Raw genomic sequence first — 27,969 nt, forward strand, 5'->3', positions numbered from 1 at the left:
GTGTTTCACTGCTTTATTGTAAGCAATTCTATGTCTAGAAAGCATGTTGAGATAGGAACAAAGGAAGTTGATATGTACAGAATCAGACCCACCGGCCCATCTAACTCAATACTGTCTACTCTGACTGGCAGTGGTTTTCCAGGGTGTCAGGCAGAAAGTCCTCCCCATCACCTGACCTGCTACTAAACCCTTTGAACTGGAGTTGCCAGGGATTAATTAAACCTGTGCCCTATTTGTGCAGATCAGATAGTTTTAACAGACCTCTTAAGATCAATGTAATTTAACTGTTCCAGATTAAAGGCCACTCACGTCCAGCTTAAAATGCTACTGCTCTCTTGGTTTGACTCACCTGGTTTACTGTATCTATTAAATAGATGCTATATTCATTCCAGCTCAGCACCCATCCTTCCTGGAAGAAGCAGGAAATGAGTCCAAGTTGCCTGTCTGGGAAATTGCAGCTACTGTTGCTTAAGGGTTCCAGTCGGGGATATAATTCAAAAGGTTTCATTCCAACAGGAAATACATCTTTCAAAATAAACGTGGCCTGAACAGTCCCATGAACATCTGATTTCCAAAGGCGGATCCCTGGCCTTGCAGCAAACAGGGTCAGGTCGCTCTGCTTGCACAGCCCGGGTACAAAACATGCTCCAAGTTTGCCAGTACTAAAAATGTAAAAGCAGAAGAATGAACAAACCACATGGTTATTATACTCAGAGGTGGGGAGTGGTGGGACTAGGAAGATGAACAATGCTAAAACTCTTTTGTCTCCAAGTGCAAACTGATAAACCTTTGCAACAAACTGTGTAAGTGAATACATGGTTCTTATGATGCTACAAGTAAATAAATGGAGAATATTATTATTAATAATAATAATAATAAGAAGAAGAAAGGTAAAGGACAGGTTAAGTCCAAACAAAATAAAAAAATTCCTTCCAGTAGCACCTTAGAGACCAACTAAGTTTGTCATTGGTATGAGCTTTTCTGTGTATGCACACTTCTTCAGATACACTGAAACAGAAGTCACCAGATCCCCACATATAGTGAGAGGGTGCGGAGGGGCCGGACTGTTTAGGGCTGCATTTGGTCTTACAGGAAAATTTTACTACTGTTTATGATTGGTCCCACAGGAAAAGCAAGGGGTGAGATGGTTTAAGATAGTTTGTCATGTATAATGAGATAAGAATCCAATGTCTTTATTTAGACCAGGTTTCTCCATCGTTTTAAGTTTGGTGATAAATTGCAGTTCAGCAACTTCTCTTTCCAGTCTATTTCTGAAATTCTTTTGTAATAAGACAGCTACTTTGAGATCTTGTATAGAACGTCCTGGGAGACTGAAGTGTTCTCCTACTGGTTTCTCTGTCTTGTGATTCCTGGTGTCAGATTTATGTCCATTTATCCTTTGGCATAGGGTTTGGCCTGTTTGTCCGATATAGAGAGTTGAAGGGCACTTTTGGCATTTGATGGCATACACCAGGCATCCCCAAACTGCGGCCTGCCAGATGTTTTGGACTACAATTCCCATCATCCCTGACCACTGGTCCTGTTAGCTAGGGATCATGGGAGTTGTAGGCCAAAACATCTGGAGGGCCGCAGTTTGGGGATGCCTGGCATACACAATGTTAGAAGATGAGCAATTAAATAGTCCTGAGATGGTATGTTTGATGTTGTTGGGGCCAGTAATGGTGTTGTCCAAGTGTTATGTGGCAGCAAAGTTGGCATATGGGGTTACGGTGCTCATCTCGCTTTCAGGCCAAGGGAGCCAGTGTTTGTCCACAGACAGCTTTCCGGATCATGTGGCCAGCATGACTAAACTGCTACTGGCGCACGGAGGACTGTGACGAGTGTCAGAGCGCACAGAAAGGCTGTTTACCTTCCCACCACAGTGGTACCTATTTATCTACTTGCACTGGCATGCTTTTGAACTGCTAGGCTGGCAGGAGCTGGGACACAGCAACGGGAGTTCACCCTGTCGTGGGGATTCGAACTGCCGACCTTCCGATCAGCAAGCCCAAGAGGTTCAGTGGTTTAGACCACAGCGCCACCTGCGTTACCAATATGCAATAAATAAGAAAGAAAAATATATGCTGGAAGCCAAGGCTCTGCATGGTCTACCATGCATGCTCCAAAGATTTTTCCAATCCCCTCTTCCTCTTGCTGCAACCCTACCAGTAGGTGTCTTCCTAAACACTGTTTCTGGGAGTCTAAAGATTTGTCCTAGAGCACAGTGCAATGCATCAACTGACCATTACACTAGGTGCACATGGAAGTACTGTGGCTCACATTTAGGGCTGTTCACAACCTGGATAGATAATTGCTCTTTCTTCTTTTTGGATGGGAAATATTTTAAATCCTCAAAACTGAAGGGTATAAAAAACAAACAAAAAGGGATTATCCAATTTGGTATAAATAGCTTTACTTATTTTTATTCTGCCTACCCTGTTGTGTGTGCCCTGCGCTGTTTCCTATCTGCTCTGCAGGATTGGGGGAACACTCCTAACAGATTTAGCGATAGTGTGTGGGCAAGAGAGAAGGGAGAACGTTCCACTGAGCAAGGGAAAATCCTTGCACTACTGCCGTGCTACAGAAAAACCTTTGTTTCGCTAACTGTTTGGGGAGTTTGGGATGAAATAATAATATACTACTGGGAGAGGATTGTGTGAATGAACAAGGAAATGTGAGTTAGCCCTTAAGCTCAGGAATCACGGGGAAATAGATACGGAACAAAATAGGGTCAGGATACTAATTTCTTGCCCACCAACAGCTGGAAGCTTCTTACATTTTTACTTCAGCAGAGTCCTTCCCCACTGGAACGATTAAAAGAATAAAAACATGCACAGTTCTTCAAATGATCTATTTTGCCTCCTTTATTAACAACTTTAGAAAAGGGCAACAGTGCATGAAATGTCTTAACAGAATTATACGGAGTTATATTAATTATTTAAATCTCATCTCTAAATGTCTGGACAAAAATCTAGAAGGCTTACTTTTTTCTGGGTTGGCTTCCAACTTGCTTGACAGATTTTTCTTCAGTGTAAAAAAGCAGACTTCGCTGTAATGTGGAGACCAGCAACACTTTCTGGCTATAGTCCAGCTGCACTACTGAAGAAGGCTCTTCCAGTACCAAACTGGAGTTGCAACGACCCTGGAAGGACGTAGTGTGAATATACAGAGCCGTCATATTTCAAGTTAAGTTGTCTAAACTTGCCGGGTGATCTGTGCAAGCTTATGCTAAAGCTGGTTTATCTGGCGTTGGACAATTTGTGGGGGGTCCACTAGAATTCACTTTGCATAGTTGAAGTCACAGCATTTTGGATGCTCTTTTTTGCTCAGGATATTTCTCAAAGTAAAAACCTCAAGGCTGAAAGGCAGGCAATGTTCAAGACCACCAACTGACCCCACGACTGAGCAAAGATGTGAAGCCAGGTCTTGCAGATCAATACCACCCACCACAGGGATTTAAGTAAATAAATGCTTTGGGGAAAACCTAACAACTACAGATAGTGATCAGGGCGGGGGGGGGGGGAACCCTCAATAAATGCCATCTCACAAGTGGCAGAATTTTACGCAACTGCTCCTCTACTTACAGCCCCCTGGGCTCCACCATCTCTACATTTTAACTACCGCCACATTTTAATCTATAGGGAAAGTTTTTATATACATTTTGAATACACCGGTACCTTGGATGGCTTGGCTCCCAATCTAATCGGCTCCCAAATGCCACAAACCCAGAAGTGAATGTTCCGGTTTGTGAATGGTTTTTCAGAAGCCAAACGTCCGACGCAGCTTCCGCGGGGAGCTCCTGCAGCCAAGCCAAGCCTTGGTTTTTGAACAGTTTCGGGAATCGAACGGACTCCCGGAACAGGTTAAGCTCGAAAAGCAAGGTACCACTGCATTTGTATCCCAGGTATCAAAAGTTTGGGCAAACAACCAATTACCTGATCCAGATCCAAAGCAGAATACACAATTTTCCCTTTGTCATCTCCAGAGAACAATTTCATTCCATTGGGACTCCACGCCAAGGCTGTGATGCTACTTTTGTGGATCCCAGACACGTTAAACCTCCGAAGCTGCAAAGACAGACACCAGTGAGCATACGAGAGAAAACAAGCGGAAAGCGGAAGACCTACAGTGGGTGGGTTTATTCATTGATGTAGCTATCCATGGCACTTCTCTGTTAGTCCTGCTACTTCATTTTAATGCTCACGCACGTTTCTAGGTACAGTGGTACCTCGGTTTGCAAACACAATTGGTTCCGGAAGTCTGTACTTAACCTGAAGCATACTTAACCAGAAGCGAACTTTCCCATTGAAAGTAATGGAAAGTGGATTAATCTGTTCCAGACGGGTCCGCGGAGTACTCAACCTGAAGTGTACTTAACCCGAGGTATGAGTGTAATTGGTTCCAGAAGTCCGTACTTAACCTGAAGCGTACTTAACCTGAAGTGAACTTTCCCATTGAAAGTAATGGAAAGTGGATTAATCCGTTCCAGACATAATAATAATAATAATAATAATAATAATAATAATAATAATAATAATTTATTATTTATACCCCACCCATCTGGCTGGGTCTCCCCAGCCACTCTGGGCGGCTTCCAACAGAAGAATAAAACACAATAATCTATTAAACATTAAAAGCCTCCCTGAACAGGGCTGCCTTCAGATATCTTCTAAAAGTCTGGTAGTTGTTTTCCTTTTTGACATCTGTTGGGAGGGCGTTCCACAGGGTAGGCGCCACCACCGACAGGTCCGCGGAGTACTTAAACTGAAAATACTCAAACCGAGGCGTACTTAAACCAAGGTATGACTGTAGATCTGTGTAGTGAATTGCAATGTCACAAAAGCCCCAACTGACACTTTAACATATTATTGGCATCCGTCTGTCTTGAGACACAATGGAGTGCACCTCCGGGGTGAAGCCAAACTGCTGCGTTAGCAGAACTGAAGTGACCTCCCTAGGATGCAAACCTGGGCAGTGTGTATGGAGGTCCTGGGCTGCCCAGATGACAAGACCTCGCTGATGTGCTCAAAAGGAAAGCAGAGCAAGGCGTTTGGCACCAGCTTAGCTGCAGGAAGGAGGCGTACAAGGAGCAATCCAATTGTCTTTGGGTCTCCACTCTGGATTTACTCCCGAGTCTTTTCTTCTCCCAAAGATGTACCACAAGGCAGTGGAGGTTGCAAAGCAGCTGCTCTACCACTGAGCTGAAGCGGAATCACACAATTAATGTGAACAGCACAGGCTGTAACCAAGTTTGGCTCTTACCTGTTTGTTTCTCCCTGGCAAGGACGAGACAAGCTGAAAAATGGCAATCTTGCCTGAAGCTGTCCCAACAGCAACAAGATCATCAAAGCAGCTCAAGACTTTCACGACAGTGATAGACTCATTTTTCCCCTGGTGGAGCAGGAAAAGCAAACAAACACAGGTGTAAAATTAAGAAGCCATGTTTATTCATATTGGCCGAGATAAAAGTGGGATACTTGAAGGAGAGCTTCAGCCCCCACCTGCCTTCCCTCCTCATCCTGAGGCAATTCTGCTCTGTGTTTCTTCACCACTGAAGTTCAAGTATAATAATAATAATAATAATAACAACAATAATAATAATAATAATAATATATTATTATTATTATTATTATTATTATTATTATTATTTATACCCCGCCCATCTGGCTGGGTTTCCCCAGCCACTCTGGGCGGCTTCCAACAGAAAAATAAAATAAAATAATCTATTAAACATTAAAAGTCTCCCTAAACAGGGCTGCCTTCAGATGTCTTCTAAAAATCTGGTAGCTGTTTTTCTGACATCTGATGGGAGGGCGTTCCACAGGGCGGGCGCCACCACCGAGAAGGCCCTCTGCCTGGTTCCCTGCAACTTGGCTTCTCGAAGTGAGGGAACCGCCAGAAGGCCCTCGGTGCTGGACCTCAGTGTCCGGGCAGAATGGTGGAGGTGGAGACGCTCCTTCAGGTATACTGGACCGAGGCCATTTAGGGCTTTAAAGGGCTTTTTTGATATGCTATATGAATTGTTTACCATTTATAAGGTGTCAATCTTCCTGTCTGCTGATAATTAAACAAGAGCCCTCACTATTTTCTTTAAGATGCCTGCTGCAAACGTTCAGCAAGCCTACCCGAACATACAATTTAGTCACCTAAAGTTGCTTTTACATTGTTACCAATTTTAATTTGTGTTTTATTTATAATTATTATAATATATATATATATATGTGTGTTTTTAATAGTTTTGTGGATTTTAGCATTTTACTGGTAATTTTAGTATGTGCAATGCTTAGAGAGTTTTGTGATGAAGTGTGGTGTATAAATCTTTCCAAATAAATGAAATACTAATATGAATTATTGGTATAAATGTATGCTTCCTTCCTGAGAGGTCAGGAGGGTGGCAACACGAGAACAGGTCTTCTCTGCAGTGGCTCCCTGTCTGTGGAAGGCTCTCCCCAGGAAAATCTACCTGGTGCCTTCCCTATACACCTTTACGTGCCAGGCAAAAACGTTCCTTTTTAACCAGGCCTTTGCCTGACTTGATCTACATCCTATACCCTTTTTAAAATGCTGACTCTTTTTTTTGGGGGGGGGTTATTGGATTGTTGTTTTTGCTTTGATTTTATGTATTTGATACTTTATGTGAACTGCCCTGAGACCTTTGGGTATAGGGCGGGATAGAAATTAAATACATAACATAAATAAATGTGTTGATATTATATTCAGGTAGGTAGCTGTGTTGGTCTGACGCAGTCGAAACAAAATTTTAAAAATTAAAAATTTTTCCAGTAGCACCTTAGAGACCAACTAAGTTTGTTCTGGGTATAAGCTTTCGTGTGCATGCATACTTCTTCAAATTAATTTAATTAATTTTTAAATTTTTATTTCGATGTTGATATTATGTTGTTGCAATCTGTAGGGGTTTGAAACTGCTGTTGAACTTCGATGTACTAACGTTTATATTTTGTGATATATTACAGCTCTCATTTTCTTATGCCCTGCAAACCACTTTGGGAACCATCTCTAGTGGAAAAGCAGCATATAAATAAACTGATGAACAACAGAATGCCCTAAATACTGAGAAGCAAGTAGATAGAATTGAGAACAAAGCCCTAAATCATTCTGTATGAGATAAAATAATTGCAGACCACAAATAGATGCTGACTCTTAATCTAATTTTAGCAACAGCCAGAGCAACCGTTTTTTCTCAAGTTAATTAACTCTATAGCTTTACATCTCTGCACATTTCAGTATGCTAAAATTGACAAAACCCAAGGCCTAAGCTTCATCACACCTTTTAAAAAATGAAGGTGTCCTGTTAAGTGTTGGTTCATACCTCAAAATTGTACTTTTTCATCTGGTTCAAGCGCCTGCAGTATAAATACAACATTCCAATACTGCTGCCCACAGCAATGTAGTCCTCATTCGTGTCAAGTGCAGTGAGGTAAACCACAATGGAACGGAATCCCTTTTGGATCTTTGTAGGAATGGCATTGAGGAGATAGTACAAGGGACAGAACTCCTTGAAGGTAAACGATGGAGTCGTGGATGCCATGGCAAACATCTGCATGTGGTACCTAGAGGCTGGGAAAGATAAACTTAATGTACTCCTGAAGCCCATGAAAACAAGGAGTATTTATTTCAGTGGTCACCCTTAGTATCTATACAACTGGGAGTATGTACAATGCTGCTGGGAAAAAGTGGTTTTTCTCCCTCACGAAAAGTTTAAAAACAATAATAATACTTACTGCATCACAGATCTGCAACTAGTTGGCTTACGCTGTATAACATTTTGTGTCTCATAACCCAGACCAATACTTTGTGATTTCTTTTTCATGCATGACAAAGGTTTTCAATTTATGAAAAGGAGAACACAAAGCAATTAGTTGCAAATGTTCCAACGCTCCTCCACTGTTTCCCCAAACTGATGGATGCCAACGGGTGCCCTAAATATTTTGTAGAAAAAAAATTCACTTCCATTAACTGCGGTTCAGAGTGAGTTACATTCAAAGCCAGACCAACTGTGGTTAGCCTTAACAATAGTTTGCAGAAATAAGCCAACTTCGAACTGTGGTTTACAAAGCAGCTTTGCTTCAATAAGATAGGGATGGGAGTCATGCATTTTCCCCCTTCCCTCTTCTCCTCCAGAACCAAGCTCTTGGACAGCAAATAGCAGTGTGAATTGATGCACAAGATACCTGCCTTTCATTTTACATCGCTACAATTGGTGAATTTCCCCACAGAATGCAAAACTCAGGATTCCCTCTGTGCCCCGGATCCCATTTATAAATCCCACAGAGTTTAAAAACAAAAATACTCTCTAAGACATGGGTAGGCAAACTAAGGCCCGGATCTGGCCCAATCACATTCTAAATCCGGCTCATGGACAGTCGAGGAATCAGCGTGTTTTTACATGAGTAGAATGTGTGCTTTTATTTAAAATGCATCTTTGGGTTATTTGTGGGGCATAGGAATTCTTTCATTATTATTTTTCAAAATACAGGTGAAACTCGGAAAATTAGAATATCATTGAAAAGTGCATTTATTTCAGATATGCAACTTTTTATTTTTTATTTTTATTTTTATTTTTACAAATGCTTTCTTTTGGAAATTCCACAGTAATAAAACAAATAGTTACAAAAATAAACATAAATAAACATCGCTATTACATTTCATTAATTACATTCCATTTATAATTGACCCGCCTAACGACAAACAATTACAATTACAACAAATAAAGGCTTGACATATCTTGCTCTGCATGTCATGCATCTATCTCATATATTGCTTTCACCTTTTAAGTTGCATTACTGAAATAAATGCACTTTTCAACAATAGTCTAATTTTCCAAGTTTCACTTGTATAGTCTGGCCCCCCACAAGGTCTGAGGACAGTAGACCGGCCCCCTGCTGAAAAAGTTTGCTGACCCCTGCTCTAAGAGGCTGATCCAAAGATGTAACAGTGAATCTTAATGCTGGTGACAAATCTCTTCCCCATCCCCACACCTGTGGAAGCGAAGCTAATGTAGTAGCTAAGAAGCCTCTGGTACAAGTTCAATAGGGTGCCTAAGGTAAGTCACTATTCTTTCAGCCTCAGCTCCCTACATGCAATATGGGCACAATCATACTGGCTCAACTCACAAGTTTGCTGCAAGAATTACTTAACGCAGGCACCCCCAAACTTGCCCCTCCAGATGTTTTGGGACTACAACTCCCATCATCCCTAGCTAAAAGGACCAGTGGTCAGGGATGATGGGAATTGTAGCCCCAAAACATCCGGAGGGGCAAGTTTGGGGGTGCCTGACCTAACGTATGTGAAATGCCTTGAAAAGTTGTGTACTGCATAAATGTAAAGCAATGGTATATGGTAACAGTGAGCACAAATGGTGTTCATGGCACAACTATGAGCATTGTCAACCTCACAATTTCTCCGTCCAGTTGTAGACATGAGCGTTGCCTTCTTACACAGAATCAAACAAACTGGCCCAGTTCACATGTCACATCTAAGCTGTGAACACAGAAACCACTCCTTCCTCTAGTGAAAGCAACAAAGCATAACCCCTGGATTAGTATGATGCCTGAATCAGGGGCTTACCATAACTGGCAAGCCAAGAACAACCCTTCGTTTCACATCATGGTTTATTTGGAGCAAAACAAACCATGGTAACTCCGCTTGGATGTAACACTAAGCCAGGGGTCATGGTCTGTCCTTCCCAGTCACACTTGGGGAGGAGTGATGTGGAAATCATACGTGTTGTTGACAGAAAACCATTAACTATGGCTTGCCATGACTTGCAAACATAGCCACTATGTGCCAAATCAGCAATCCTGTTAATTCAAGCCAATGCCAATGCTTCCATCTCTGCCACCGTAGGAAATTATGCAGAATTAATGTCTATGCAAGCACTCAGGACCATAGCAAGTAAAAGCCACACATGCAAGCAAAAGAAGCTGAGCGAGCTAGTATTCTTTCGAAAGGCACTGCTGAGACAAAATGAAAGTAATTATTCCAAATAAATATTGTCCCTTGCTAATAGTGGGGAAGGGGGGAGTCTAGTTAAATCCTTGTATCCCTCTTGCGCTGGGTCGTATGATTTACTCCTACTACTGACATCTAAACATGCATTGAAGACCTCCTCATACATTATACAGTTGCCTTAAGTGTAGAAAATTATGTACAACCCAAATGTAGTTCATCACTGAACATGCGGTAGCCAGCTGGCATTTACCTGCCTATATACCAGCATTAGAATTAAGCACAATTAAAGGTCAAAGTGAATGTCTTGCTAATTTCAACACCCAGTTCTCATGTGACAGCCCTCTGGATTGCTTAAGCTCTGCTAACACAGTGCACTTTTAAAAGAGTTTTTAGGGAACTTCTATTTCATGAGGTTACCATAAATTTCAGGTACTTTTTTCAAAACAGAATATTAAAACTCATGTCAAAACCAAGGGTTATGGCGCACTCACTCTGCTAGTCTTCCATCGAAGAATCCTATGGCTTTAAGCAGCCAGTTCACCACATTCAGTCCGCTACCCTAAGGCAGGATACATCTTTGTTGCAGATAATAAATTTGGGAAATGATGTGTGCTTTCCTCCTGTTGAAGTAAGAGGAGCTCAAATAATGAAACCATTAAAACACTTTGAAGGGACAGCGTCAACTGTTTTGCTTCTTAAACGAACATAAACCAGGTCCCAGGGGAGCTACCTTTTTCAAAAGCATACATTTGTAACAAATAAATGATTTGTCCAAGGAAGAATTCATCAGGCAGAACAGTAAAAGAAGTAAATAACTGAAGTATCACTGGGCTACAAGGTGGCTGTGCCAATATCTGTAGCTTGCAGAATTAGTAAATGCACAGCTCAAATATCAGGAACCTTGCCATTTTCCTAGCTACAGATATTTAGGATGGAAAATGTTTCTCGGAATATGTTTTCATTTCAGGAACCCAGGAGCTGTTAAGGGTGGATGCTGCAATATTAATTCTGCAAACTGTGCAGCAGCGAGAGAAGTTGCTTAAAGAGATACCATTCCCACCCAACCCACCCCCATTTTAATGCCGTCTAGAAGTTGCATTACTGTACTGTATTTGTTTTGCTAAGAAGGGCATGAAGAGGAAAGCACGAATCTCCAAGAAAGAAAGAAAGGAAAAGACTAATGGGAGAGGGGAAAACTTATGGGTGGATTTTTGTCCTTCCTCCTCAATGCAGTGACAATTCTAACCCATGAGTGATAGAAGAGGGCAGAATTAAGAGACCCCATTAATCGATAGAGTAATAATCAGCACTGTTGGGAAGCCCAACCACCCTACCTGAAGCACGTAGGCAGGCAAGGCGGCCGAAATACACTAAAGGAGGTAAACAAACCCAGCACTCGGCGGTTCCCAAACATGCGCCCCCGCTTCACCACCGCAAGAGATGCTCAAGGCAAGCAGCATCCTCTGTGCGCGCCTTAGCGGGCACAGAAGCAGACCAACCGCCCAGAGCTCGTCTGGACGGAGCCTCGACACGTGTTTCCAGCGCCAGGTCTCTCAAAAGGAAACCCGGGAAGGAATGCATAAAAGGGGGGTTCTCCAGACGGTGAGCGTCCCTCTCTCCGCTTCTTATCGCTTCCTGCAGCCAGCCGAGAAGCCCTTAAGGGAAGGAAGGAAGGAAGGAAGGGAGGAAGGGCTGCCCAGCCAGGAGGCTCCCACCCTCTGCCTCCCCGCTGCGCTAGGCTGCCCGACTCACCTCAGCAGCAGGGGCTGCGGCCGGGGCCTGAGCTCCCGCGTCGCCCCCAGGCCCAGCGGCGCTGGGTCTCCAGCGCTGGGCGGCGAAGCTGGGCGGAGCCGGACGTGAGCGCACTTCCGAGGGGAGGGAGCGGCGTAGGCCTCGGGTGTCGGCGGAGATGGCCGGTAAGCGCTTCTTCCCCAGGCAGCGGGCGGGAGCGCGGCCTGCAGCTCCTTCGGGTGCAGCCCCAGCCTCCACCAGGGAAAGCGGTTGCTGGAGAAAGGCGCATTGGGAGGGGGGCGCCACAACCCAGCAGTTTTTTCCTTCCTCTCTAGTAATACCAGGACTGGGGGTGGGGGTGGGGGTGCGATGAAGCTGGAGATAGCTGAGGGTAGCGAAACGGTGGAACTCCCCGCCACTGGAGGCAGGGTTGGCCTCCGACTTCAGAACTATAAGGAAGTGTTCAGGGCCGGATTTAGGTTTGATGAAGCCCTAAGCTCCTGAAGGTAATGGCGCCCTTTATATGTCCTTTGTCAACAACAAATGGTCGCTGTTTTTTGTGTCGAATATATGCTGTATAGGTTGTCATTTATGGACCTAATAGGTACCGTATCTAAAGCCATTTGCACATGCAGAATGTAGGCACCCTACCCTGTTTCCCCTTTTTTAAATACGTAGTCATAAAGTAAGCCATGGCAGGGTTTTTAAGCATTTGAGAAATATAAGACATACCCCGAAAATAAGCCATACTTCCACGCCGCGGAAACCAACCCCCACAGGCACCTCCACTCACAGTCACTCCATGCGGCCAGCACTGCAGGAGCGCAATCAGCTGTGAAGCGGCACTCCAAGTGCTCCGCTTAACAGCTGATTGCGCTCCTGTCTTGCTGGCTGCATCCCCGCGCTCCGCCTTCTCGTCCACCGCCGTCCCTGCCGCTTCCATGCTTGCCGTCACCACTGGGCTCACTGCTTCTTCCTTGCCTGGCCCGGCCAAGGAGCTTGGAACGCCCTGCAGTGGCAGGCAGAGCGCCTGAGCCAGCGCCGCCACCTAGCCCGGCCAAGAACGCCTGCCGCCCCGCCACCCGGAACCGGTGGCTGCTGCAGCGCCAAGCACTCAAGAGAGCCCAGCAGCGCCCTGAGCCGTAAAAACCATACCGGCAATTAAAAAAAAAAGACATCCCACCGAAAGTAAGCCACCCTGGTTTTTTTTAGGAAAAAAGTTATAAGACGGTGTCTTAAAAAAGAGGAAACATGGTATATATAGATATGAGCAAACCAGTGATATTTTAGGGAGCAGGCTAGCAGGCGGGGCCCATGACTTAAATCATGGGAGCCTACACAACACAAAACACTATTGCTGTATGTAGGTTTATTTGTTTTTATCTTATATTTTGAAAATGTACATCTAGTTTTTTTCCTTTACATTTTTTGGGGTCCCCCAAGAGAGTGGGGCCCTAAGCTATAGCTTGTTTAGCTTATACGTATATCCGGCACTGGAGATGTTGCGAGGTGGCTGCGAGGAGGGAGTTGAGAGACTGTTTCTGTTTCTGAAGGGAGGCAGGGAGGAGGGAGAATTTTGGGAAGGATTTGTGGGGTTGCGAAGGAAGGAAGCGAGATGATCCTGCGATGCTACTACAATCCCAGCTCGCAGTTGGGTTGGTCGTCGTCTTCACATTTGGGTGATGGGCAATGGGCAGGCGCACAGTGTTGCAGTGGGCAGAGACCTGTCAGTTTTCTATCAATGAAATAAAACCTCTTATTGAAGGTTTGAAGCAAAGTGCCAGGTGAAGATAGAGGCTGAAACTTCACAAAACAATGAGAATAGGGTTTGTTGTTTAGTTATTACATTACAAAAAAAAATTGTCACCAGCAGTCTAAAATGTCTCACATATTTTCCCTCTTCCTATTTAAAGGGTTTTATTGTTGTGTTTTTGATTAGCCAAAGGCTCATCTCCCAGGACACCTGTATTATCCATCAGTGCAAGAAAAATTAAAGATAATGCAGCAGACTGGCATAATTTAATGATGAAGTGGGAAACTCTGAATAATAAGGGATTTACCACTGCCACCAAAATCGTGAACATCAAAATTTCTGCAGAGTAAGTATATTGAAAGATCTTGTTGATGGTTCCAATGCAAATTTATTACCCTAGGCCATGATATTTTAAAATCTGCGTGATATGAATGTAACAATTTACCTTGCATTATGCACGGACTACAGCTGACCCTATATATTATAGGAAACAAGGGGTAGGAGTTGTCAGAGGGGCAGAGCTCCTACAGTGAATGATATTTTTCTTTAGGTGCAAAGACGCCAAGTTGGAAATAGAACATGATAATATTGCTTCAGAGTCCGGAAGACGACCAGTTGACTACAATGTAGAATTGGAGGAGTGCTGTACAGAACTACTTGATACTTTTGAAAACATGGTACTGTACTCTATTTCTCTTATTAGGACCCCCCACTGCATTTTTGCTTCCACCATCCTCCTATAGGTCAGTGGTTCCAAAAACTTTCCCCAACCCAGGGGACCAGTTAAGTGATTTTTCTGCAGGTTGTAGCAATTATAACACACTCTGCTAGATGCCGTGTAATTTTTAACTGTATTTTTATGGACACATTGCAGAGCACCTAAATGAAACTCATGGGCAGTTTCTGAACCCTTGTCTGGAGAGGGAGAGGCCATAGCCACTGGTGGGAGATCTAGAGGTCTTCTTTTCAACCATGTTTTCCATGAATATTCAAAACAACATCCCGTCACAAGAGAGCAAAAGAGAGGGTATAAGAATTATATGCAAATCTACCTAATGGAGCAATCAACCAAATGAAAAATGAATCTCTTCTGTGCAAAACATTCAGAAGGGAGAACTGAAGCTATTCTTAATGTTTTGTTGTGAAAAATGCCCTTTGAGAACTACTAATTTTAGTCCAGTACTGACTGAATACCTTAATTAGTGATTTGTCTCTAATCCAAACAAAATAAAAAAATTAATTGCAGCAGCACCTTAGAGACCAACTACGGTAAGTCTGTTATTAGTATGAGCTTTCGTGTGCATGCACACTTCTTCAGATACACTGAAACAGAAGTCACCAGACCCTTATATATAGTGAGAGAGTGGGGAGGGGTATTACTCAGAAGGGTGGTGGGAATGGGTGATTGGCTGATAGGTGTGGTAAACCTGTTGAACTGTTAACGACTGCAATTGGTCTTACAGGAAAAAGCAAGACACAGAAACCAGTAGGAGAACACGTCAATCTTCCAGGACATTCTATACAAGATCTCAAAGTAGCTGTCATATTACAGAAAAAAATCAGAAAAAGACTGGAAAGAGAAGTTGCTGAATTGCAACTCATTACCAAGCTTAAAACCATGGAGAGACCTGGTCTGAATAAGGACATTGGATTCTTATCTCATTATACATGAAGGGGTGAGATGATTTTAGCCATCTCACCCCTTGCTTTTTCCTGTAAGACCAATTGCAGTTGTCATCAACAGGTTTACCACACCTATCAGCCAATCACCCATTCCCACCACCCTTCTGAGTAATACCCCTCCCCACCCTCTCACCAGTTATCTAGTCTTTGTAATAAAAGTTCCCTGGCTGTGAAATTTCTGAGTTGCTGAAAGTAGGGATTGAGTAGCCTGCACAGATAGAACATAAGTTAAGCTGCAGTCGTATCCATGTGTACTCAGAAATGTCACATTGAATTCAGTTGAGGTTAGGCCAGGTAGGTGGGACTAGGATTGCACGTTTATTTATTTATTGTTGTTGTTATTATTACATTATTTACTCGTATGTAATGTGCACCATTTTGGCCCAATTATGTCACGGAAATTAGAGTGTGCATTAGATTTGATGGTGCATTAGATTCAATTGCAAGCTTGAAAAACACAGACATAGCAAACAGAGTGGTATTTCTGGTTATGAACTTAATTCGTTCTGGAGGTCCATTCTTAACCTGAAACCATTCTTAACCTGAGGTACCACTTTAGCTAATGAGGCCTCCCACTGCCGCCACGTGATTTCTTTTCTCAACTTGAAGTAAAGTTCTTAACCTGAGGTACTACTTCTGGATTAGGGGGGGTCTGTAACCCGAAGCGTTTGTAACCCAAGGTACCACTGTACTTTTTTTTGTTTCAAGGTTTTGAAAACTGAGGTGCACATTAGATTTGAAGGTGCATTAGATTCACATAAATATGGTATTTATTAATTATTATTGTTTATTAAATTTGTATACCGCTCTTCATCTGCAGATTTCAGGGCAGTTCCAACATAAAATTCACTGTAACTTCTGAATAGACGTGGTTAGGATTTTACTGTTGGTTACAAAATACTAGCTTCTTACACAGACACTTAAACTTTGTTAGGCAAAAATACAACAGAAAATGGAAAAACTATGTTCCACTACTAAAGGGATCTGTGACTTAGAAGCATATTATGGAGATCAGAAGACACCATTCTTTCACACGTGGCCCATTCCTTACTTCTGTGAGTAAATTCTTCCTTTTTGAGATACTGCTATTTCTTTCTGCTGAAGCATATTTATTTGAAAATGAGAGTGAAATACTGTGAGCTAAAGAAATTAAATTTAGCTTATATTGCTTGAATTGCAAATATGCAAGGCAACCAAAGCTGTCAGGAGAGAATGCTTCACATCATCAACCCACATCAGTTCCTAGAATTCCATATGTTGAAACCAAATAAGTTTTTTTTAAAAAAATTATGCAACAGGAGAAATATGGAACTTGAGGGATGGAAGATGAGTTAACTAATTCTAAAGCTTAAAAACTATAGGCCAGCAATCTAGCTAGCAATGTAGTATGTTCAGCATTTGTAATACCGGTATGAAGGAAAATTAGAGCACTACTCAGGCATTCTGAATTATGGCTTCGTCAGTACATACGAGAGTATGCACTTGGAGGGGGTGGTAGCTGTACCCCGTTCGCCATATGTTCCCTAGCAAACTGTCTGCAGCAGGGAAGGCTCCTGGAATCATGGCTGCATCTATGCATTTTGAAACCCTGAAAAAAGAAAATTCAGGCTTTCAAAGTGCACAGGGCTACAGGATGTTTTCTCGCTGCAGACAGTTGCTAGGAAACACAGCATCTAATTGTGAGGAGGGTGGGGACAAAGTTAGTGCACATTATTCGCTTCATTTGCTGTTCTAAGCCATATTCGGAATGCCTAGATATTTCCAGAGCTACTTTTTGATTTAATTTTTCTGTTTCAGATGAAGTTTCTGGAAAGCTCTTGAACATGTACTCGAAGGAACTAAAACTCAAGCAAACTATTGTGCAAGAGATTGCACATACCGCTGACCAAGATCTCCTGATGGCCTACTTGTCATCATGGTTATACCAGCCCTACATTGAGAATACCAGCCAAGTATTACTAGAAAGCATGCTATTGGAAACAGGACACAGGCTGGTCTAACCTTTCCTACCACTTTATAAAGTTGCATTTGCCTTGAACTGCACTGCTAATACATTATATAAATTGCATTGTGTTTATTTTTCTATAGTTCCAACTTTTTAATAAAGTCTGTTTTATTTTCTAAGATTACCGGGATATCTACCTAGCAGGTCCCATATTGGGATTACAACAAACAAAACCACTTAGAGGTTTTAGTACCAGCCAGATTTATATACATTTTTGTAAAATAATAGAATCAAAACAATTCTAAAACAGAGCTTGATTAACTTTAGGGTCTCTAAAAATCTGCTTTCACATATTTCAATATCCAGTTGAACTCCTTTTTCTTTTGTTTTAAAGTCTGAACTTTCACACCATGAGTGTAAGAGGAGCCTGCTGGATTAGGCCAATGGTCTATCTAGTCAAGCATACTGTTCTCAATGGCCAACTATATGCCTGGGTAAAACCCGCTAGCAGTACCTGAGTGCATCAGCGCACTCTCATTTATAATCTAAATATGACTGTAGCTGGATCTTTCACCAGGGCTATGAGAAAAGTTAACACATGAATAAGGGGGAGCACCCAAACTACACTGCCTGGCTCTAGCCTTGGATTACAAGGCCGATGTGTAAATCCCATAAAGGCCCATCCTTGCCTCTGTTGCTAGGCCATGACAGCACAGAAAGCACTGGGGATTTCAGGAAACACATACAAGAGGCAAAGCACTAACAGCCTCCTGCCATTCTCAGCATCCTAGCTGCCTGGGCCATTTTTTTCCAGGCACCAATGGCTATTAGGCCCTTTTTGCATTTCTACTTTAAAGAGTCAACAGAAAATTGTTAACATTAGGCAAATGCTACATTACCATTTCTGCTCAGGTTGTGCCTAGAGGCATATGCTTTTTAGAACTGCTGCTACTCTGGGAAATTATCTAAATCTGTCTATCACTGAAGTCTGTATGTTGGGGGATTGGATTAATCTTGGGGACATGGAGGCCCACTCTTCCAGATAATAAATATCCAAATATAACAGTGACCTACTTACCAGATTGAAGCTTTCACTTCGTAACTGACTGCAATACAATCCCTCTATGCTTAGCAGCTTTAGAGCAGCTCCTGTGTTCAAAACATCAAAATGACCTGACACACCCAAGGTGTCAAGGATAGTATATGTAGTACCTTTAATTTGAACTAGATAAACCATCAATTACAGTTTAATGTCCAGCATTGAATGTCATTACCTTTTTTTTTGCACAGATTATCAATTTTATTAAAAGGTTATTACCAATGAGCTGGTTCCTGATCTTACTGTTTAAGTCAAAAAGCAGTGTAATTTTGGTAATAAGTTGTGTCCAAAAAATGGATCAGTTTGGTAAACAGTGCAGTTTACATAGAATTCTAGTTACTCTTCAGTCATGTTAGTTGTAATTGCACAAAGGTCACAAGCAGCAGAAAATTAGATTTGTTAACAAAAATACACATTTCAAGATTTTTTTTTATTAAAAAAACCCATATATTTTTATAATGGCTTTACTCTGAGCAAGTTCCCTGTGTGAACAATGTTGTTTAAAAGAGCCTCTGTACTTTCCAAAGAACTTGAATGTGTTAGTGCATAGCAGGATCATCAATTTGGTTACAACACTGGTGGAAAAAGACAGCAGCACCAGGATGAGGCAAAGCCTGAACTATTTCATTTCCCTAGAGAAGAGTTTCGAGCTCATCCAGTCATCTTTTTAATCGATTGTCAATGAGTTTTCAAAGCTCATATAGAAACGCTATCTCATTGAGACCCAAATGGATTAGCTACTGCCAGGTTACTAATCTGGGAAGATTTTGCTTAATCAGATACCCTAGGATGTTCACGATCTATTAATGACAAAATCCTCACTTCTTCCTGAGATTCTTGATATTTTTCATTATGATTGCTTTCTTCATGCACTGACAAGGAAGGATTTTGATTAGCTTTTTTTTGATGCTGTGGAGTTACAAATCTCAAACACACTTAGTCTGCTTGCTGCATTACAACCTGTGTACGCTGCTACCATCTTTTCTTGTGAACTTTCTGAACTGGCAAGTGGCAACCTTTCACTCTGTGAGAATAGGTAGCCTGAACACTCCAACCCTGATACGCTTGCAGGTTGTAAGATCTCAGCCTTCCCTTGCAGGAACTGATCTGTATCTGCAATCTCATTTGAAGCTTCTAGTTCAAGTGATTTGTGGCGCTCCTTTTGCTGTAATGTATTTCCAGTGCAAATGTTTGCTCCGCAGTTCTGTTCTGGGGGGAAACCTAAAAAAATCAAGTTAAAAAACACAAAACTTAAGTTTACATGCATGCTTTTCAAAACAGACAAAAAGGAAAGTGTATTGTAAAATAATATTTATTTCATAAAAATTATATACCACCTGATTGTGGTATATAATTGTGGTATATGCTACCTGTCAGAGGTTATTACGGCTATTCCTGAGTAACGACTCTCCACAAACTTGTCTTTCAGAGTCTTTATTGGTGCACATTATTTACAGTGTGATGAGCTGTCGGTTTCATGTCCGCGTTATTCCGTGTCAGAATCTGGCACTGCCCCTTTTCGCCCCTTTGACCAACATAAGAGCCTGGGGACAGCGAATCTCCTCTCTTTTCTCCTCCTCCTTAATTCCGCTGCCGGGGGAAAGGGTCTATGCTCCGTCTTTTCCCTCTCCCCCCTTTCCGTCTCTCTCTCTTCCCGCCTCTGGAGCAGGGGCTCTTCCCTGCTGCCGGAGCCCTGGCTCTCCCTCTCTGCTTCCTGACTTGCTCCTTCAGACCCTGCGCTTCCATGGCTGCTTGGGGAGGAGCTGCTCCTGATGATAGGGGGAGGTTCTCTATACTCTCTCCCCCTTACACTACCCATATAAAAAATTAAGCTGTTTAAGTATAATATTAGGCATTAAGTAGTATAATAGAATCAATAGTTTATAAACAGCTTCTACTTTGGCAACAGATTTTTTTAAAAATCTGCTCGGCAGTGTTAACATTTATCCCTGAAAGTATACTTGCATTATATCACATTTCCTTTCCATATAGGTTGAGAGCTAAACAAAGGTATAGTTAGTTTTGTATGCCCAATGGGGCTTTAAGCTTGTGTTTGTAAAACAACAGTATTGACATTCATTTAGTGAAATCTGGGTTAAAATCACCAATAAAGGAAAAAAAACTTTTGGAAAACCTATGCATTAAGTACCTTGGCAAGAAGGGAGAATGCAAGTGTGAAGGATACAGCAAAATTTTAGCGAAGTTTCCTTTCTCTCTCTCTCCCTACTCAACATTATTTTTAGACTTATACCACTACAATTTAAAGGGTCATTGTACTCTTTCAGCTTCCTAGCTATTTGCACATAATTTTATCTTCAGGAGAGAATGGAGATATTAGAATTCACATACCTTCATATGCAGGACTTCTTTCCTTTATTTCACCATGACTTGAACTGATAGTCACACTTTGTAACAAATTTTCAGCTCTGATCTTTTTTGCAAATGGCAACGTTTCATCTGAACCCTGTTGAGAGAGAAAATAAACTTATCATATTCATCAAATATCAACTTTTTAAAATTATTCCAATATTTTAAAAAGCTCTATTCATTTGGCAGCACTTCGTGCCACACAAGAATCCAAGTGAATGAACTTAATGCCACAAAAGTATGGTTTGCTTTATTATATAAAGACCAAGTATGCAACAGCTTATTTTCAGCAAGACATATACAAGCAAAAAAGCACAAGCAAAGTTAAATATGCTACAAGGTTTTTAGAGTATTATTGATTTGGTAGAATTCACCTATTTTATACCTCAGTTGCTCGTTTCTGTCCCAAAATCTCTGTACATACACGCGCATCAGCAATTTTAGTACACTCGGGTGAAGAGTCTATTGTTTGAACCATTTGCATTTCAAGATCACCGCCTATAATTCCTAGAGATTCAGCCACCTATGAAAGACGAGACACAATATTTTTGTCTTAGAGCAGTAATACACAATTTATTCCCAGTAAATTCCATTATTTCAAAATTCTTATTTACAGGGGGTAAGCCAGCAGGACATGTACAGTGAGCGGGAAAAGTATTTGAACCCCTGCTAAATTTGCCCATTTGCCTTATTTAACTATTATTTAATAGTTAAATTTAATTTTTAAATTTAAATTTAATATTTAATTATTGTGGTGATTGTTTTTTACTCCAAGGTACTATATTTGATCTTAGCATGTAGGCCTAAAAGCAAAAGATAGAAGCGCAAATATAAAATAAAATGTACTTAATTTCTGCTTATCTTCAATATTTGCTATTTATCTTCAAACTCCTTCTTTTAAAGAAAATATGTTCAGTTTCACCTGCTGCACTCAGTTTAGCTACTGGATCTTGATTCACAGCCACACACGGAACTACCCAACATACCTTTGGGTTTTTTATTGCCAGAGGGTTGTTTAATTCAGGAGTACTCAAATAGTCTTGGCACATTTTCTTTACTATAGTGTGCAGCTCTTCAAATTCCCGGTATACTTCTGGAAAGAGTGCTTTTGCTGGACAATTTTTTTCTACCTGTTTAGTAACAAAAACTACATGAATATGAGCAAATTCACAATCAGGTGCTCTAAGTACCATTCAAGCCTATTATAATGCAAAGAAGTAACAGGCGATTAAAGGCAGAAAGCACTATTTGAACCTCTCCAGCAAGTCCCCTATCTTGACCACATTGGTTTGGATCAGAGCTGTCAGTCCATCTGCTTGTCGTTGGCTTAAATTGATCTTATGTTAAACAGAGTCTGGAGAAGTAGGGACTGGAGTTAAGAAAACTAGACAACAGAGGCTGTGGTTCAAGATCCAGGAAGATTATGTTAAGAACTGTAACTCCTATCTACCTGTTACGAGAAAAATATCTCACTGGAATAACTTACTGTACTAATCTATATTTCCATAAAGAATGAAATAAAATTGTTGACTTTCTCAAACTATAACTTCAAATACAGCAGGGAAAGTGATGTGTCCCACTTATTCAATCTTCTACCATGTAATTCCTTGTACTCTTCCTGGTTAATCCGGTTTCATCCTATTTTTGTTCATATCTGCATGAGAGACTCAAGTTTAAAGAGTTTGACTATAGGAGATTAAATGCACATTTGAAGATAGTATTTATTCGTTTTTTTGTGCATTTTACACTAAGTTTGCAAGATGTATCTTACCTTCATCAACAGGAATTCAGATACAGTAACAAGTGTTGTAAAGCGTGGAAGAGCCAGCTCCATAAAATCTTCATTGGCACATTGCTGAATCAGCTATTAAAGACCATAATAATTTCTTTAGAGAAGCCATAAAGTCAAATCGCTAAAACGCCAAGTCTAAATACATGGAAATGGACAAAGAAAAATGCATGATATCTGAGCAATTTATTACAGAAAACAGATAAATCACTGAGAAGTGTCAATGTTAGGAGACAGTTCTTATGAGTCATTGCCAGAATAAATTCAATTTTAAAATCCCAGCAGTTATATCTAGGGGCCACCTCACACAACATTCTTCCTGCATGGAGATGATCAAAACTAATGCAGAAAACATGTACAACTTGTGTGAAGCACACACAATTGGATTATTTTGCCATGGGCAGAAACTTTATCCAAGTTTTCAAGAGAGCCTCTCCAAAGCCTCATTTACTACATGAAAGGCTAGTTACCAAGTAGAATCTTAGCTGGCAGATTCTGAAATAAAAAATAGTAAGTCTTTCAACAGATAACAAAATTGTGGTATTTTAAAATGGTTGAATCTGCAGATATGATATGGTTGTCACATATGTACAGTATAAAAGCTTTGATGAGACGGCCATGCTTGTTCTTAGATGAAGCAGCAGGCACCCTTAGAAACATAGTTCTTATAAAATAGCACCAGCCATCTCCCCATTTTATACTGTACTTATAGCAAAAATAATTTCAGGAATGTGTGTTGCCCAACTGAGACACCTTTTCAAGTTATCAAAACATTTTAAATGGATGAGTCTAACTAAGGGATGGGGAACCTTTGTCAATCCTGGAGCACCATTTCCTCATGAGCAACGTTCTTGAAGCCATAAGCCAATGGTGGCAAGGGCAGCTGGCAAAAGTGCTTGAGGTTTTTTACTTTGTACTGTAGGATCTTTTTCCAACTACACAAAAGTCATAGGTTTCAACACACATGCACACACGTATCTATCCACTCAAGTAAGTAAGGTACTATTAAGGTACAACAACACATTCCAGCTAGGCAAAGTCATTCAAGGAGGGTGAGGAGATGGACTGGTGTAAATCCCAGAGGGCTAGATAGTTCAGAAATGGGGAAACGTCCACCTTTTTAAAGAAGGTTTAAGTCCCACTGAGCTCAATGAGACCCACTGAGCACAATGAGACCCAGCAGTAAACATGCTTAAGATTGTATTGTGAGCACTATAGCCTAATGGAGAAACTATCACTAGACAAGCGAGCATGAACAATTGTGTAAAGGAACCATACCTCTTTTAGCCTAGCTTTCCTTCTAAATATACTGTGGTGCTCTGCCGACATACTATTAAGACACTTTGAAGAGAACTGACTGCGTCTGCTATATCTTCCAGAATACCTTGATCTTTCAACTGTCTTTGGTCGGCCACACCTTCTTGGTTGTCGGGGTCTTCCAGGATCCAAATACAATAAATCAGTGTTTTGATCTTCTATTAACTTTCCATCTTCTGTAGATGTAGAAGACTTTAAAAAATGTTCATAAGAATGCTTTAAACAGTTTTGACTTCATGTATTAATTTTTCACTTTGGAATAATTATACTAACATTATCCTATAAAACTAAGTTAAAAGGCACATATACTTCCCACATCTCACTTCAAAACAAGATGGCAAACACCTTTTCTCCTACCTTGAATGCACCGTGATGTCACATCATTATGGTTTGCATGTGCTGCTAACTTTGCTGTTTTAGGATTTATTTTCACATAACCCTGTCTACTTCCAGAAACAAGGACTACCAACTTTTTGACACGGTAAGGAACATGGATAGTGCAACAAGGCAAAACAATGGTGCCTCAATGTTCCAGCTGGAACACTGGAATTACTGCAGCTGGTAAGCAGTTTTCATTTGCTTGCTACTTGCAAGGAAGCTTCAACATGAATCTTGCAAATCAGAAGGAGGAAGGCACTGAGACTACTAGCAACTTTTACACCAGTTACCTTATCTATCCAGTAATCATGACCAATAATTCACAGTATTTGAAGATCTGTTAGGACATGCATGTATCAATACAGTATTGCTTTCATAAGACAAATGCCATTCATGAAAAGGATTTTTTGTATGGTATGCTTCCCCATTACATTGATTAGAAATTGCCTTTGGATTAGATTGTCCATTAAATACTTAAACGTTACCAGCAGCCTCTATCCCATACTAATTCCCTCTTCATACTGCAGGGATAAGAATGGAATACACCTGTTTCCCTACTGTCTAACTTTAAAGAGCTACTAGCTTTTAGAATTAGAAGCGTCAATAGTGCAGTTTTTAAAAATATTCCAGCAACGCCATTCAATGAAGCCTATTGTATAAGATTCCTGTAGCCATGAACTGGATTTATATAAGTGGCAGAGGGAGATCCAGCTTGCTCTAGAAAGGCAGATGGCATAAGCTGACCATTCCCTGGATAATCTGAAATACTGTAGAAATATATATATTTCTCTTACCTGTTGCTCATTCTCTATAGGAAGATTATTTTTCAAGTCTACAGCTGATCCAATTTTATTTATTAAAGGGGCAGTAATTAGTGGTGGTGAAAGCATCTGATGCATACTTTCACAACTTGTCTGCCCAGTACACTCCAGTAACTGTCTATTTATAGGAGAAGATTGTGAATATTCTTCCTGCCTATGAGCTGGATTAAGTTTATAATGCCGTGCTAATCCTCCTTTTCCTATGTAAGATTTTTCACAGCTTTGACATTTAAACAATTTTGGCTTCAGGTCATAGTTCAAGGGACCAAATAACGAGCACACTTCCTTCTCCTTGCCTCCTCCTTCATCATCTTCTAGACTTAGCTCAGCATAGTCATCAGAATCAGACTGGTGACAGTCAGCCAAGTCTTTAGTTTTAATGAATTTGTAATCCTTAGCTTTATATTTGGGAGGCCTTGAAATCCGCCCAGAACGAGTTTTGACCTTTAGAGATTTTTTAACTCTATGATATTTGTACTTCTTCTCATGGTTTGTAAGTGAATTTGCTGAACAAAATGGGGCGAGAGTAATATTTGGATAATCTGAGGCAGATATTGTAACAGATATGTTCTTCTGTCCATTGAGTAGTTCATGTGTTATCTTGCCTGAGGAAACTTGTCCAAGAGGATGTAGAGGGCTCTGCAGAAGCAGCTGAAGGGTAGGTTCAGAAGATTTATATAACAAAAATTGCTGTGGTCCAGGCACTGTAACAATATGTGGGTTAGTAACACTGAGTGGTACAATCCTGGAATTCTTCTCAAGTGGCTGATTAGTGGTTATATTTTTTGATTGAATTGCTGCAAGAGATAGCAATGACCTTTCTTTCTCTTTTTTCTGTTCTAGCTGTACTTGAACACAGACGGTTTCCAACAGCTGTAAGAAAAAATAAAGCTTATTTAAGCACAAAGTCATATAAGGTTTTCTGTACATTCTTGAAAAGAAACTGATCTGGATCACCACACACTTCTTTTTAAAAGTTTCTTTTAATCCAAGTAAACATAGTCAAGATTGGTCTGAAATTGTGGCACAACTTTTTAAAAAAAAACTCTAGCTTGCATACTCCTGAAACTACTATTATACATGTTCATCTCCTTGTCGTAAAGATTAAAATTAAGGTTTTATGGGGAATGGAGTGAATTTTTAACAGTGACCTGAAGGAGATCAAGAAGGGAAGAAATCATTGGTTTTAACTGCTAACTAACTGACTTGCTATTGTTAAGCAGATTGCTGGGTAAAAGTCTAGTGTGGTCAGTTGGTGTTTCATCAATGGGAAACTAATGGACAGGATTTGTGAAAGTTGGGAATCTCATTTTATTTTTTTATGGTACATTCCTCAGTTCAACAGAGAGAGCAGATGCTTATGCAACTTTAGAATGGGCAGAAAGCAGTAGTGGAGGAGGGCAGGAGAGGAGGGCAGAGTGTCCTGGGCGTGATGGGGGGCTGGACAGTGTCGGAGCTAAGCAAGTTTTGGTGATGTTCCCCAAAGAAGCTCACAAATTTGGGGAAGCTCCGCCCCAGGCGAGGGTTTTTTATGTTGCTGACAGAGCGGTGGGCATTCACATGGGAGAGTGCATACGCATGACGGGAGGTTGTTGAAATTGGGGGTTGTTGAGACTTGTGATGGTTGTGATGGATAAACACCAGTAAATCTACTGCTTCAAAGGAGTGCCTGCTTTGTACACAGGAAATCCAGAATTTCTTTTCCTCCCAAGACACCTTACGTTTCCAGTGCTCTCTCTCTCATTCAGAGGACACTAAACCCAGTCCTGGGAACTATTCACCCCCATGTAAAGTAGCACTTTGGTGACCCATTATTATTATTATTATTATTATTATTATTATTATTATTATTATTATTATTATTATATAGCACCCTTCAGCCCAAGATCCCAGAGCGGCTTACAACATAAAAACACAAAATACTTAACAATAGTAATAACAATGTTGTTTAGTTGTTTAGGACTCTTCGTGACCCCATGGACCATAGCATGCCAGGCACTCCTGTCTTGCACTGCCTCCCGCAGTTTGGTCAGACTCATGTTGGTAACTTCGAGAACACTGTCCAACCATCTCTTCCTCTGTTGTCCCCTTCTCCTTGTGCCCTCCATCTTTCCCAACATCAGGGTCTTTTCCAGGGAGTCTTCTCATGAGGTGGCCAAAGTATTGGAGCCTCAGCTTCAGGACCTGTCCTTCCAGTGAGCACTCAGGGCTGATTTCCTTCAGAATGGATAGGTTTGATCTTCTTGCAGTCCATGGGACTCTCAAGAGTCTCCTCCAGCACCATAATTCAAAATAACAATAATAATAATACGTATTTTGTGTTTTTATGCTGTAAGCCACTCTGAGATCTTCGGATTAAAAGCGGTGTATAAATTTATTAAATTAATAAATAGCAGCAGCCCTCCGTCCCGCAAGCTGTGATTCAACCATTCTACGACTTAAACATCAGCGATCCTCACACCCCTCACGAAAAATCCCCCCATAAACCCCACGGGCTTATTTATTATACCTTGGGCGGCAGGAGCCTGGCGGGGGCAGGGGGCACCTTCTGCAGCCGCTGCGCCGCGTCGTGCGGGATACTGAACACCGGCGGGGCCGCCGAAGTCGAGGCGGAAGTCGCCGAGCTGAAGCCCCGAGCCGGAAAGTCGGGATGAGAAGCCGTGAGGCCGTCTTCCTGGGCTACTGGAGAAGAGGCTTCCCGCCCTTGAGGCGATGCCGCAGCCCCAGCGATACGGCGGCTCACGGGCATCCCGGAGACGGGCCTCCCCGTTTGCTTCCCAAGGGGCAAGGTCTCGCCCGGCTGCTGTAGGCGCCAAAGAGCCCCAGAGGAAACGGCCTCCTGGCCGAGCGCCGAGTCCTGATCCACAGGCCGGCTCGCTTCAGAGGCCGCCATCTTAGCGAGTAGCTCCTGTCAGGGGAGTCGGTTGGAAGTCTCTCTAAGCCCCGCCCCTGCCGCGAGCGCTTGAGGGACAAACAGTGCCGGACCAATAGGAATCAGGCTCGGCTGTTTGCGGTACGTGACGACAGCGAAGGGGTGGAGTGCGGAAGGAGGAGCAAGAGTTAAAGCGTCGGCAGTGGAAGCCGAGCGGGGTCAAATTAGCTTCAAAAGCGATA

General features: G+C 41.6%; 3 protein-coding genes across 7 annotated transcripts in view; 1 reads left to right on the forward strand and 2 right to left on the reverse strand.

The window, feature by feature from the left end:
* Positions 1-11,814, reverse strand: part of TECPR2 (tectonin beta-propeller repeat containing 2) — a 49,088-nt gene extending 37,274 nt beyond the window's left edge. Inside the window, exons 1-7 of one of the 2 annotated variants that reach the window (XM_060271776.1) lie at positions 11,725-11,814; positions 10,464-10,592; positions 7,331-7,571; positions 5,263-5,391; positions 3,936-4,067; positions 2,985-3,142; positions 350-662 (exon numbers count right to left, since the gene is read on the reverse strand). In XM_060271776.1, the coding sequence (XP_060127759.1) occupies positions 350-662; positions 2,985-3,142; positions 3,936-4,067; positions 5,263-5,391; positions 7,331-7,564 (966 nt within the window). In that variant the 5' untranslated portion in view covers positions 7,565-7,571; positions 10,464-10,592; positions 11,725-11,814. Of the gene's footprint in view, positions 1-349; positions 663-2,984; positions 3,143-3,935; positions 4,068-5,262; positions 5,392-7,330; positions 7,579-10,463; positions 10,593-11,724 lie in introns of both variants that reach the window. The other variant, XM_035105651.2, reaches the window with a different exon arrangement.
* Positions 11,815-11,837: 23 nt separating this feature from the next.
* Positions 11,838-17,265, forward strand: CINP (cyclin dependent kinase 2 interacting protein). 2 transcript variants are annotated; one of them, XM_035105707.2, is made up of 5 exons: positions 11,838-11,888; positions 13,643-13,802; positions 14,007-14,133; positions 16,074-16,194; positions 16,937-17,265. In XM_035105707.2, exons 1-5 carry the CDS (start codon positions 11,882-11,884, stop codon positions 17,137-17,139), a joined length of 618 nt encoding a protein of 205 aa, XP_034961598.1. In that variant the 5' UTR covers positions 11,838-11,881; the 3' UTR covers positions 17,140-17,265. The 2 variants fall into 2 exon arrangements, with proteins under 2 accessions (XP_034961598.1, XP_060127810.1); XM_060271827.1 differs by lacking the exon at positions 11,838-11,888 and adding an exon at positions 11,910-12,209.
* ZNF839 (zinc finger protein 839) lies at positions 16,425-27,840 on the reverse strand. Of its 3 annotated transcripts, none has more exons than XM_035105681.2 (8): positions 27,365-27,794; positions 24,829-25,728; positions 23,618-23,848; positions 22,322-22,414; positions 21,537-21,680; positions 20,936-21,073; positions 20,533-20,647; positions 16,425-19,404 (listed from the first exon to the last, which is right to left on the reverse strand). In XM_035105681.2, exons 1-8 carry the CDS (start codon positions 27,746-27,748, stop codon positions 19,076-19,078), a joined length of 2,334 nt encoding a protein of 777 aa, XP_034961572.2. In that variant the 5' UTR covers positions 27,749-27,794; the 3' UTR covers positions 16,425-19,075. The 3 variants fall into 3 exon arrangements, 2 of the variants coding, with proteins under 2 accessions (XP_034961572.2, XP_034961583.2); XR_004691971.2 differs by having other exon boundaries at positions 19,385-19,404; positions 20,925-21,073; positions 27,365-27,840; XM_035105692.2 differs by lacking the exon at positions 21,537-21,680 and having other exon boundaries at positions 27,365-27,795.
* Positions 27,841-27,969: the final 129 nt, after the last annotated feature.

This window comes from Zootoca vivipara, chromosome 1, assembly GCF_963506605.1.
Source record: "Zootoca vivipara chromosome 1, rZooViv1.1, whole genome shotgun sequence".
Lineage (NCBI taxonomy): Eukaryota > Metazoa > Chordata > Lepidosauria > Squamata > Lacertidae > Zootoca > Zootoca vivipara.

Bases quoted from the DNA above. Each gene is read 5' to 3' on its own strand.
- CINP (XM_035105707.2), top strand. The intron at 14,134-16,073 runs GTACTGTACTCT...AAACTTTGTTAG, and splicing joins TTGATACTTTTGAAAACATG to GCAAAAATACAACAGAAAAT. The intron at 16,195-16,936 runs GTGAGTAAATTC...TTTCTGTTTCAG, and splicing joins GTGGCCCATTCCTTACTTCT to ATGAAGTTTCTGGAAAGCTC.
- ZNF839 (XM_035105681.2), bottom strand. From the start codon at position 27,748: ATGGCGGCCTCTGAAGCGAGCCGGCCTGTGGATCAGGACTCGGCGCTC. The intron at 25,729-27,364 runs GTATAATAAATA...TTTTTCTTACAG, and splicing joins CCAGGCTCCTGCCGCCCAAG to CTGTTGGAAACCGTCTGTGT. The intron at 22,415-23,617 runs GTATGGTTCCTT...GGTCTTTAATAG, and splicing joins GGAAAGCTAGGCTAAAAGAG to CTGATTCAGCAATGTGCCAA.